Here is a 13,141-nt window from a genome sequence, read left to right on the forward strand (position 1 = left end):
GTTTTGCTCTTGTTGCCCAGGCTGGAGTGCAATGGTGCGATCTCCGCTCACTGCAACCTCCACCTCCCGGGTTCAAGCGATTCTCCTGCCTTAGCCTCCCGAGTAGCTGGGATTACAGCGCCCGCTACTGTAATCATGCCTGGCTAAGTTTTTGTATTTTTAGTAGAGTGAGGTTTCACTGTGTTGACCAGGCTGTTTACGAACTCCTGACCTCAGGTCATCCACCCACCTTGGCCTCCCAAAGTGCTGGGATTATAGGCATGATTCTGCATTTGTTATAAGCTCCCAGGTGATGCCGATGCCACTGGTCAAAGGCCCACGCTTTAAAGGGCAGGAGGTTGGAGTACTGACTTGAGAAGGATTTGAAGGTCTATCTGAACTTGGCTAAGGAGTAAGTGTTGTGATTGACTGGTGATGTCTGCATACCCCTTGGGCCATGTATTTGCTTTTCTGGTTGAGATCCAGCCCTGCTTTGCCTGTATTTTGCAGTTGAGGAAACTGAAGTTCAAAGAGAGGAAATGACTTCCATAAGGTCATGCAACTAGTTTGCAACAGGTCCCCTGACTTCCAGGCCCATGGTGTTTCCGTTACCTCCCAGTGGTTACTTGACTGCAGCTAGAAGGGCTTTCTGCAGTGCTGCTGCTGGAGTTGGGGGGAAAAAGGCTGACACTCAGTACAGCCTTCTATATCCACTTGAGTCATGCAGAACTCTTAGCTTTCTTCTTTCTCCACAGTTAATATTATGCCAAACCTATCTCTAATTAGTAATTTTCAAGCAATATTATAAGTTCCAGTAACCAAATGTTTGGGCATAATTATATGCCAAAAGACCATACTTTTTAGTTGACAATTTTTAGCTGCTTTTTATATATTTGCAGCTTGAGAAGGCTGTTTGGATACTGAAGTTCAGCAAAGTGGGTCTGAAGATACTTGTTTATGCAAATGGGACTTTGTTAACCTGGGAAATCTACAGGATTTGTGCAGATTACTATTGAAATGGGCTTAACTGTCCAGGCACGGCAGCTCATGCCTGTAATCCTAGCACTTTGGGAGGCCAAGGTGGGTGGATTGCTTGAGCCCAGGCGTTCAAGACCAGCCTGGGCAACATGGTGAAACCCTGTCTCTACAAAAAATACAAAAATTAGTCGGGCATGATGATGCATGCCTGTGGTTCCAGCTACTCTGGAGACTGAGGTGGGAGGATCACTGGAGCCCAGGGAGTTCAGGGCTGCAGTGAGCCAAAATCATGCCACTGCATTCCAGCATGGGCAACAGAGTGAGACTCTGTCTCAAAAAAAAAAAAAAAAAAGAAATGGGCTGAACTGTAATTTCTTGTTTTAGCGTGAATAAAGAAGTTTTATTTTTGGATGTTGCTTTGTAATTACAGAAGTGTTTGAAACAGTCAATAGCAAAAGAGAAATTCACTATGTAAACGATGTCAGTGAAAAGTTTTAATTAAAGGAAAATTTCTTGTACTTTGTAATGAAAAGAGCATTGGAAGACCAGACTGCAATTCTGGGACCTAGTTTTGACTCTGCTACTACTGGTGCCACCTTGAGCATGTCATTTGTTCTCTCTGAGCTTTAGGTTTTTTATTTCTCAAATGAGGAACATGAACTAAATTATCACTTCTCAAACTGTCTTTGGGGAAGGACCAGTTTTTTTTAATCCCAATCCACTGAGGACCAATACTAGATAGCATCTAAGAGCCGTTCCATCTTTAACATCACATGGACCTAAGTTGAAATAGTGGTCACCTTGTAATTGCCTGGTGGGTTCTTCCTGCCTGTTGCATGGACAGGCACTGTGACTGTGGTATTGCAGTAAAGAGTTTAATTAGGCCAGGCGCGGTGGCTCACGCCTGTAATCCCAGCACTTTGGGAGGCCGAGGTGGGCAAATCACTAGAGGTCAGGAGTTCGAGACCAGCCTGGCCAACATAATGAAACCCTGTCTCTACTAAAAATACAGAAAATCAGCCAGACGTGGTACCGTGCACCTGTAATCCCAGCTACTCAAGAGGCTGAGGTGCAAGAATGGCTTGAACCCGGGAGGCAGAGGTTGCGGTGAGCTGAGATTGTGCCACTGCGCTCCAGGTGACAGAGTGAGATTCCATCTCAAAAAAAAAAAAAAAAAGGGGGGAGTTTAATTAACATTGACGTGAGGCTGGGCACACAGGAGAACTGGCGTTGTCACTCAAATCACTCTCCCTGAAAGCTCGGAAGTTAGGGTTTTTGAAGGATAGTTTGGTGAGCAGGGGACTAGGGAATGGGTACTGCTGATTGGTTGGGGATGCGATCATACAGGTGTGGAAAACAGGCCTCGTGGGCAGAGTGGGCCTTTTGGTGGGGGAGGGACAACAGGACCAATTGAGTGTTGAGTCATGGTGGTTCTGGGTGGGGTCAGTCAGTTGCCAGAATGCAAATGTCTGAAAACATCTCAAAAGACCAATCTTAGGTTCTCCAGTAGTGATGTTATCTAAAGGATTAATTGGAGAACTCACAAGTCTTGTGACCTCTGAACACATGTCTCCTGAGCAGTAAGACATCATAGAAGCTATGCCAACATTTTAGCAGAATTCAGGCTCTTCCCATAACCCTAATCTTGTGGACTTTCATTAGTTTTACAAAGGTGATTTCAGCTCTGGACTGGGGAGGGGAACAGTTTTAGGGAGGGACTATTGTCATACTTGCTTCAAAATTAAACTATAAACTATATTCCTCCCCCTTGGTTGGCTTGACCTACGCCCAGGCATGAGCTTGGATAGCCAGCCTGTGAGGCTGGCAGCAAGATGGAGTCAGCCATGCTGGACTTCTCTTACTGTTATAATCTTGTGAAGGCAGTTTCAACCTCGCCTCAGATACCCTAGCGGCCAAACCAGTCTTGGGCACTAAACCTCTCGAAGGTTTTGGTGGAGATGTGTGTTTTCACCAGGCAGGCGTTTTGAGTGGCTTTGGAATCAAAGTACTGCTCTGATCAAGAATTTTATATATTTCCTTATGTTTTGTACTTGTATAAGCAATATCATGGTATTTTACTCCTTTTTGTGCCGTTTTTCCCTTCAGCTTATCAAATATGGAGTTATTAGCACTAATATTCTGATTGAAGATCTCCTCAACTGGAATAACTTATACATTGCTGGACGACTCCAAAAACCGGTGAGTGTTTTACAGGCTGCACAGTTAGGGATGCCTTTCCTCTCTGAGCCTAACCTTACTTTGATCATTGTGATTGCAGTGAGATGGAACTCTGGAAATAGAAATGAGTTTTTGACTGTTCCTATTCCCTATAAAATTTATTGCCAAATAATATCCACATATTCTCTTGTGATATTGTGATATAAGAAGAAATATGTATTTGGTTTTTTTCCTTGGGCTCCTGGTTCAGAGGTCCTAAAACCCTTGGAATATCTGAGTGATAGGGATGAGTGTCTTTTATTATTCATAACAAGTTCCTTTCAGTCATATCTGAGTTTATACTAATGAAGTGACTCTTGATGGGCCGCTAGATAGATTCAGGATAGGGTTGGTTGCCAGGGAGCCAGCCATGTGATGAGAGGCTGGACCTTTCAGGCCCGCCACTCCCACCTTCACAGAGGGAAGAAGGGCTGGAGATTGGGCCAATCACCAGTGGCCAGTGATTTAATCAGTCATGCATAGGCAGTGGAACCTCCATAAAAAATCAAAGGGGTTCTGACAACTTCTGGGTTGGTAAGCACATCAAGGTGCTGGGAGGGTGGTGTGCCCGGAGATGTGGAGCTCCACAGCCTTCTGCTACCCCGTATCTTACCAAGCATCTCTTCCATTTGGCAGTTCCTGAGTTGTGTCCTTTATAATAACCAAGTACATGCAAGTGAAGTGCCTTCCTGGCTGGGCACAGTGGCTCACACCTGTAATCCCAGGACTTTGGGAGGCCAAGGTGGGTGGATCATTTGAGGTCAGGAGTTCAAGACCAGCGTGGCCAATGTGGTGAAATCCCATCTCTACTAAAAATACAAAAAAGTTAGCTGGCCGTGGTGGTGCATGCCTGCAACCCTGGCTACTGGGGGAGGCTGAGGCAGGAGGATCACGTGAACCTGGGAGATGGAAATTGCAATGAGCCGAGATTACGCCACTGCACCCCAGCCTGGGTGACAGAGTGAGACTCTGTCTAAAAAAAAAAAAAAAAAGCCTTCCTGAGCTCTGTGAGCCATTCTAGCAAATTATGAGGCCAAAAGAAAGGGGAAGTAGCCCCTATCCCTTTCTAGTAAACAATCACTGTACAGGCCACCTGGACTTGTGATTGGTGTCTGAAGTAGGGGAGGCTTGTGGAACTGAGCCTGTAACCTGTGGGATCTGACTCTGACTCCAGGTAGCTAGGGTCAGAATCGAATTTAGTTGTAGGACAGTCAGTTGGTGTCTGGAGGGCTGGATAATTGGTTGGTGTGACACCCATATTTGGAGTCAGAGGTGCTGGGAGTAGAAGCCGGGTCGCAGTCCACTCTCCCTCCTGCTGCCCTCCCACTCAAGATTCTCCAGTGACTGCATTGGGCTCCAAGTTGACTCATTTGGGCTGGGGGAGGGTGGCAGAGGAGGTGCCTAGTGCCTCAGTGGAGCCTTCCTCAGCACTACCCAGTCACCTTGTCTCCTAGGACATGTACCATGGAGGCACTGTTTGTCCACTGATGCATCCCAAGGGCAGTGCCTGGATCGTGGGATGCTTCAGTAACCTTTGAGTAAATGAATGCACCAAGTAGTTATTCCAAGGGACTGGTGTTCCCATCCCTTTTATTCTCTTTCTCAGGCCATTGGTGATGCCTTCTCTATTGTCTTAGCTCTTTGGGGACACAGGTAGAGGAGGCTATGGGGAGTAGACTTCTCCTTGGGCTTCAGTAGAAACAGGAAACAAACACAAAACAGGAAAAAAAAAGTGGGAGAGAACTTAAACTTTTAACAAGTATTTGCAATATCACCTTTCTTTTTTTTCTTTTATTTTTCAGATAATCAGTCTGTGTTCTGAGAAGGGGTCTTTCCACAGTTTGAGAACTATGTTAAACAGTTACAGTTGCTAATCTCACACTTCCTACTATAAGGAAGATTTTCATTGTGTGTGAGAGGGTCCCAGGCTCCACAAGAGGGCGGTGGATTGTTCTTGAGTGTCTCCCCTGACAGCGATGTGCTGCTTCTATAGCTGTCTACGGGAAAAATGACAGATTTCCATAGCCTTAGCTCACTGATTTGTGTCATAAACATCTCTTTATTGATCTGCATGGGCTGTCAGGATTCTCCTGCCTTGCACCTGGGCTTACAGTTTTGTAGTGTAGCTCTTTAAAATGTCCAGAAACACTTGATCCGGGCAGGGGTTACACAGGTATATGCATGGACAAATTTATCAAACTGTACCCTTAAGATCTGTGCACTTCACTGTAACTTTTACTTTAATTAAAAACATTTTTAAAGTCCAGAAATGATAGGCTTACTGAAATTTCATGTCTATACAGATAAATTTCTCATTTCTAAGTTGGATGACTAGTAAAGCTCATAATTGAGCAATTGGAAATTTGTAAATATTTTATTTCCAAGGGTTTTTTTTGTTTGTTTGTTTTTAATACGCAAAAGATGGGCCAGGCACGGAGGCTCACGCCTGTAATCTCAGCACTTTGGGAGGCCGAGGTAGGTGGATCACTTGAGGTCAGGAGTTTGAGACCAGCCTGGCCATCATAGTGAAACCCCGTCTCTTCTAAAAATACAAAAGTTAGTCGGGCATGGTGGCACATGCTGGTAATCCCAGCTTTTCAGGAGGCTGAGGCAGGAGAACCACTTGAACCCAGAAAGTGGAGGTTGCAGTGATCTGAAATTGCACTACTGCACTCCAGCATGGGTGACAAAGCGAGACTCTCTCAAAACAAACAAAAACAAAATATGTAGCTTGATGGACATCAAATTAGAAGCCTTGAGTCATATTCAGTCCTGCTACCCATTAGCTGTTACATAAACTTGGGCATCTTGTTTTATCTTTCTGAACTTCAGTTAATTTATCTGTGGAATAAAGGTCCACAAAGGTGTTGAAAATTGGAAGCAGAGCCGGGTGCCGTGACTCATGCTTGTAATCCCAGCATTTTGGGAGGCTGAGGCAGACAGATCACTTGAGGCCAGGAGTTCGAGAACAGCCTGGACAACATGGAAAAACCCCATCTCTACTAAAAATACTATAATTAATTGGGGGTTGCGGCATGCCCCTGTAATTCCAACTACTCGGGCTGCTGAGGCAGGAGAATCGCTGGAACCTGGGAGGCAGAAGTGAGCTGAGATTGTGCTATTGCACTCTACACTCCAGCCTAGGTGACAGAGTGAGACCTAGTCTCAGAAAAAAAAAAAAAAAAAAAAGAAAAGGAGTATTGCAAGCAGGGTAGTAGTGCTGGGAAGAATGCAGTGTTTCAGAATCCAACAGATACAGGGTTAGGATCCCAGCTCTGATGCTTGCTAATATTGTGACCCTGCACCACTGGCAGTTTCCCTAAGCCTCAGGGTGTTTGCATCTGTAGATGAGTCTGATGGCGCTGACCTCAGAGTGTTCTGAAATGCCTGGTACTTAGTAGACACTCAGAAAATGGTCTTTCCCTTCTCTCTGTGCCTTTGCTTATCTCAGTTATTTTGAGATAGAAATTGAATGTTAAAATGTTATATTATTCTTTGCATTATACTTTATGTTTAGAATATTTCAAAATTTTAAAAAAGGCTTTAGAAACCAGAAATGCCATGAAATCTCAGAATGTAAGCACTGGAAATGACCTCAGGTTTTATCTAACTGTTATATCCTTGTAAAACAAAAACAGCAATTCAAGACAAGTAGTAGCAGCCATGCTCATATCATGCAAAACTCTGCGTTTCTCAGCTGACTTGGAGAAGAACATGTTACTGATAGCAATGATTATTTTCTAAGGCTTTTTGTGCTTCTAGCACAAGAAAATTAGGGTATCATAAAATCATTTGAAAGTGTTGAACATATTTTTTTTTTAATTGAGAATGATAAATGGGCAAATTAACTCTCTCTTCCACCTTGCTCCCAGTTTTCAACATGTGGAAATCACTGTTAACCAGAATGATAAAAATTTTTAAACAAACTGCCACTTATAATGATCATGATTTTAAACAAACTGCCACCTCTAGGTGGCAGCAAGTATTAATCAGACTTGATAAACAAATCTAATGAAAAGAGGGTGGTAGTATTTTGGACAAGAAAGTTGGGTAAATATCTTAAGAAAGAATTATGAGAATATGAGTATGAATTCTTTATCTTTATGTGTTTTAAAAGGAGTCACATTAAATTATGTTGTCTAAAGCCCCAGAGTTGTCTTGCATCTTACAAATTGAAATAGAATTTCTCAGTCACTAACAATTTAAGTCTTTAAAAGGAATATAGACCAGGCGCGGTGGCTCACACCTGTAATCCTAGCACTTTGGGAGGCCGAGGTCGGGGAATCACCTGAGGTCAGGAGTTCAAGACCAGCCTGGCCAACATGGCGAAACCCCATTTCTACTAAATAATGGAAAAATCAGCCAGGCATGGTGGCGCACACCTGTAATCTCAGCTACTAGGGAGGCTGAGTCAGGAGAATCACTTGAACCCAGGAGGTGGAGGTTGCAGCGAGTTAAGATCATGCCACTGCACTCCAACCTGAGTGACAGAGCAAGACCCTGTCTCCAAATATATATATGAGTATCTTGCTTAAAAAGATGGACTTTCTGGGAAAAGTTGAGTGTAAGTTAAATTTTTATCATACTTTACCATTAACTTATCTCATAATTGATGTAATACCCTAATTTTATTTTCAGTACAACCTTAAGTTTCTGAGTTTATTAATATTTTCCCAAGTAAAAAACCATGGAATTTAAAGTGTTTAATATAGCATTGTGACCAATCTTTTTTTAAGCCAAGAAACCTCTCAAGTAATAATTAATGGTTACTTTCTTAGTTAACGTAATTTTGGATATTTGTATTTTACATTGTTTTTAGTGTATAGATAATTGTGCTTGAGTTTTTAAGGCATTTATATTGACATGCAGTGGTTTTTTGCCACCTTGTTAAGAGGATTTTAATTTATTTAATGTATTCGTTGCAATATATTTTGCCTTTTAGTAATGTAGCTTTATTTAATTTTAGTTTTATTTTTGCAACAGGATGTTGCTTTGTCACTCAGGCTGAAGTGGAGTGGCATGAACACGGTTTACTCAACCTCCCGGGCTCAACCAATCCTCCCATCTCAGCCTCCTGAATAGCTGGAACCGTAGGCACATGCCACCATGCCCAGCTAATTTTTGTATTTTTTTTTTTGTGAAGATGGGGTTTTGCCATGTTGCCCACATTGGTCTTGAACTCCTTGGCTGAAGGGATCCACTTGCCTCAGCCTCTCAAAGTGCTGGGATTACAGACGTGAGCCCCCATGTATGGCCTATTTTTTAATAACAGCTTTGTTGAGATAAAATTCACATACCACACAGCTCAACCATTTAAAGAGTACAATTCAGTGATTTTTACTATATTCACAGAGTGCAACCATCACCGTATTGTAGCTTTATTGATTAATTTTTTTGTGTGGGTAGAAAAACCCTCAGTGGTATAAAAGATCCCTAAATTGGGAGTTGGAAAACCTGGCTTACTAATTCTGGCTCTGCCCTGCTATAAGCAAATGTTTGGGCTGCTAGCGTTTGAAATGCACAGATTGAGCCATTCATTTCTTTATTCAAAAGACAACTGTTTCTTCTCTGTGTATGCCAAAGGAATTTTTTGAAATGATACCATGTTGCTTGTCCTCAAAGAGCCCAGAGTCCAGCAGGTAGATATTGAGTAAGGTTTCATCCAGCTGTAATGTTCAGTGTTTCTTCTTCATCCTTAAGCAATGACTATTTAGAAGAGTTAAACCTCCTGGTCGTTTGGAATGGAACAGTTCTGGTGGACGGTTGAGTATTTGAACAGTAGGTAGGGCTGTGTTCTTTGTGATTAAAATTTCACTCTTTGCAATTCAAGTAGTCTCTCCTTGTGACAGTTTTAGAGGAGCCCACATGTGACTTTCTCTTTTTTCCTATCTTGAAAGGTACTCACAAATCTCTCCTTTGAAAGTCCCTTTAAGCAATGCCCCTTTCTCTCCAGTAAAGATTTTCCTCCCTGGCAGTCGTGCTAATGTTATCTATGCAGTTCAGGTTGGGGCATTCCCAGTAAGATACAAACAGCTATTCACAAATCTGAGCACTTTCTTCTTTTCCCAGGCCTCTCTGGCAGTGTCCCAAGAGTTCACTGGCTTTTCACTCTGAACAACAAATAACAGTGCTGCTGAGACAAGTTCCTAGTTCACCTTTCGTTGAAGAACCAGATCAGCACAGTAGCAGAATCTTCCGAATTGACATTTTTCCTTTGAGTAAGGATGCTTTTATTTTCACCCTCTTAACCTTAAATAGCAGACTGCTTTCTTACAGTCTAGGTAGAACAACTTCCTTGGAGAACAAGTGATATTTTGTTAACTAGGAAAATTTCCCCAAACTTTTCTTTGCATCTTTGAGTTGTTAGCGTCTCAAAATAGCTCCTAATTTCACTGGGTTTCTAAGCCATCAAAAACAGAGGAGAAGGATGTGTGATGAATGGGGATGAAGAATGGGAATGTGGAAGTAAAGAGACATCACAGAGTTGTGGAAAGAGCACTGGGTGAATCCTGGGACTGGATCCCGATCCAGTTTGCCACTAGTCTCTTGGAGAAATCGTTTAACCCCCTCCGGGCCTAAGTTTTCTGTCAGTAAGAGGAGGCAGTTGCCCTCCTAGATTAATAATTCAGTATGGAATACAGCCATCCCTTGGTGTCTATGGGGATTGGTTTTAGGACCTGCCCCCACCCTCAGATTCACGTCTCTGATATAAAATGGCCTAGTATTAACATACAACCTATGCACATCCTCCTGTGTATTTTAGAGCATCTCTAGGTGACTGGTAATACCTAATACTGTGCTTAGACATCACGTCATTCACCTGCCTTCAACATACTAATTGGCCTGTGGTGGCAAATTCTACATTTGCTTTTTGGAAGTTTGTGGATTTTTTTTTTTTTTTTCCCTGAGTGTTTCCCATCTGTGATTGGTTGAATCCATGGGTGCAGAACCCACGGATATGAAAAGCCAACTGTATAAGGTTTAGGAAAGTTATTCAAGGAATAAGCATAGGTGTTTTTATAGGACCTTAAAATTTGTTTTAATCATCTTTCAAGATAAGTTAACCAGAATAGAACCATAAATCAATGCATGAGAATAATTCAGAATATTCAGAGCTGAATTTGCCAAGTAAAAGGGTGTGATCCTGATTTTTGTTGCCAATTCATTATGCAACTGTAGGCAAGTCATGTTCCTGGCTGGTCATGGGTTACTCTCTGCAGATGATTGCAGTAATGCTGAACTCACCTAAGGGCTGAAAAGCTTAATTAAGGTCCATTAAGTCCTCAGAATTTTAAGGGAGGAGGGGGTAGTATTGAATCAAGTGGCGTACCTACCATATATGATGTTTGTATGTTATAAATATTCCCTTAGAAAAAAGTAGGGAAAAAAGGTAAAAGAATTTAGATTCTGAAGCCTGATTGATAAAATAGTAGTTATGTGTTTTATAATGCTGTTTTTTACAATTAGAAGAGAAGAAACTATGCCTTGGGATACTGCAGCATTCTCCTCTTTCTTTGCTTTCTGATATTTATTTTACAGTTTCTCATAGTGTATCTTTTATGTGCCATCTTAATTTTGTCAAAAATTATCTGTATTTGACAAACAAAAGGCAACTTGTGCCCTGTTTTCTAGAATAGGTGAAAAATGTGTCAATAGTACCCATGATTTAGAGATGGTAGATACATTTTAGACATATGGGAGTCTTTATTAGGGACTTCTAGACCCTTTCTTTTGTGTAGAAAGTCAGTCAGAAACAGTATGATGTTTTAAAAAGATTATGGTGGGAGTGTAAATTGGTATAACCACTCTGAAGAGCAATTTGACAGCAGTAAGTGTACACCTTAGAGCAGTAATTCTCAAAATGTGGTCCCTGGGTATTAAGAACATGTTAGAAATGTACATTTTTCAGCCCTCACCCAGGCCTCCTGAAACAGAACTCTGGGAGTTGCATCCGATAATACACATTTTAACAAGTCCTCCAGGTGATGCTAATGCTAGCTAAAGATGAGAACCCCTGGCCCAGAGAAGCTCTTGCCTTGTGCACTGAGAAGCGCACACAAGGAAGCTCATTTCACTGAAGGGTTTGTGTGCAGTAACTCACTTGATCTTTCTAGCAGCCTTATGAGCTTGATTCTGTTATTTACCCCATTTTACTGATAAGGAATTATGCCCATAGTCACAGAGCTAGTAAGAGATGGAGTTGGGATTTGAACACATCTCTTAACTACAGTGCAGTCTTTAAAAGAATCTTAACTACAGTGCAGACTGGAGCTCTTGGTATTTTTTTTTTTTTTTTTGAGACAGAGTCTCACTGTGTCTTTCAGGCTGGTGTGCAGTGTCATGATCATGGCTTACTGCAACCCACTGCAGCCTTAACCACCTGGACTGAAGCTGTCTTCCAAACTCCTAAGTATCTAGGACCACACTTGTGTATCACTATGCCTGGCTAGGTGTTTGTTTTTTTGGTTTTTGTTTTATAGAGATGGGGTCTCACTGTGTTGCCCAGGCTGGTCTCATGCTTTGGCCTCCTAAAGTGCTGAGATGACAGGTGTGAGCCACCACACGCAGTCACTCTTTGTATTTTAATGGATTTGCGGAAAGTCTCAGATGGAAGCTTCTACTCTGTATTGAGGAGAAAATTTCTTTACGAGCAAAGCAGTTGCTAGTATTCTAGGTGCTTTACATTTATTATTATAGTCAATCTTTGTGATAGTTCTTTGATGCAAATCATTTGCCCAAACTCACATAGCTGGTAGGTACCTGGACTTGAGCCCATACCTATCTCTAAAATCCATTCTTTTTCTACTGTAGCTAGTTTTCTTTCATTTTTCCTTAGTCAAGTTCAAAATCAGCGTATCTAGAAATTGTGAAATAGAGCATGAACTTCCTATGTTAGATGTGGTCCAAGATTACAGATGAGGTCTAAATAAAGAGGTAAAATGCCTCTGTCGACTAAAAAATTAAGGGACGATAGTGAGATTATAAATTTAAAAATATTAAAGTTTCCAAAGGACTTTTACTCTTTTTCTAAACCTATGATGCGTTTCCTCATGTAAGAAGAATATTTGTTTTCTTTGGCATTTTGATCCTTTCCTGTGTCATATGATTTCTTTGACTTTGGCATAAAACAAGGAGATTCTGGGATTACTTATTAGAGGAACAATTTTGTGTCACCTGAACCAATATTCCAAGATCTTCAGTGGGAAGAGTTTGAGATAGTTCCAGTACATGTGTAACCCATACTTGAGCAATGCTTTTCTTCCCAATGTTCTGCCTCTTTCAGGTGAAAATTATCTCAATGAATGAGGATGTCACTCTTAGATCAGCCCTTGATAGAAATCTGAAGAGTGCTGTGACCACTGCTTTCCTCATGCTCCCCGAAAGCTTTTCTGAAGAAGACCTCTTCATAGAGATTGCCGGACTCTCCTATTCAGGTTAGTATGGTTGCTGCCCAGATGTTCTGCAAGGAAGAGATTTATATTTGAAGACTGCAGATATCCTGTTCTCACTCAGCACTGGAGCTGCTACAGTCTTAGTTGTAAATCACATCACCTCATGTGGTTCCGGCACTAACCTCGTGATTTGCCTCCCTACCTTCCAGGTCCCCTCTCCACATCTCCACGCTTATTGTCCCAGGGTAATTTTGTTGTTGTTGTTAATTTTTATTTTGAAGTAATTTCAAAGTTAGAGAAAAGTTTCAAGAATAATACAGAAAACTCCCTATGCCCTTTTCCCGGATTCGCCAGTTTTAGCATTTCACCGTATTTGTTTTCTCATTCTTTCTGTATCAGTGGTTTTCAAACTTTAGCGTGTATCTGAGCAACCAGGAAGTCTCAGGTTAAAACACAGACTCCTGGGCCCTACCCCGGACAGTTGATTTAATAGGTTTGAAGACGGGCCCAAGAATTTTTATTTTTAGAAACAAGTTCCCAAGTGATGCTCATGCCCCTCCAGGGGTCCCACTTTG

General features: G+C 41.8%; 1 protein-coding gene across 4 annotated transcripts in view; it reads left to right on the forward strand.

Annotated features, from left to right (window-relative positions):
• TAMM41 (TAM41 mitochondrial translocator assembly and maintenance homolog) overlaps positions 1-13,141 on the forward strand; it is a 74,043-nt gene that overhangs the window by 4,545 nt on the left and 56,357 nt on the right. For 3 of the 4 annotated variants that reach the window (XM_021934193.2, XM_021934191.2, XM_021934192.2), the window contains exons 3-4: positions 3,064-3,156; positions 12,458-12,608. In XM_021934193.2, coding sequence (XP_021789885.1) covers positions 3,064-3,156; positions 12,458-12,608 — 244 coding nt within the window. Of the gene's footprint in view, positions 1-3,063; positions 3,157-9,243; positions 9,393-12,457; positions 12,609-13,141 lie in introns of all 4 variants that reach the window. The other variant, XM_021934194.2, reaches the window with a different exon arrangement.

The sequence above is a fragment of the Papio anubis genome, chromosome 2 (genome assembly GCF_008728515.1).
Source record: "Papio anubis isolate 15944 chromosome 2, Panubis1.0, whole genome shotgun sequence".
Classification (NCBI taxonomy): Eukaryota; Metazoa; Chordata; class Mammalia; order Primates; family Cercopithecidae; genus Papio; species Papio anubis.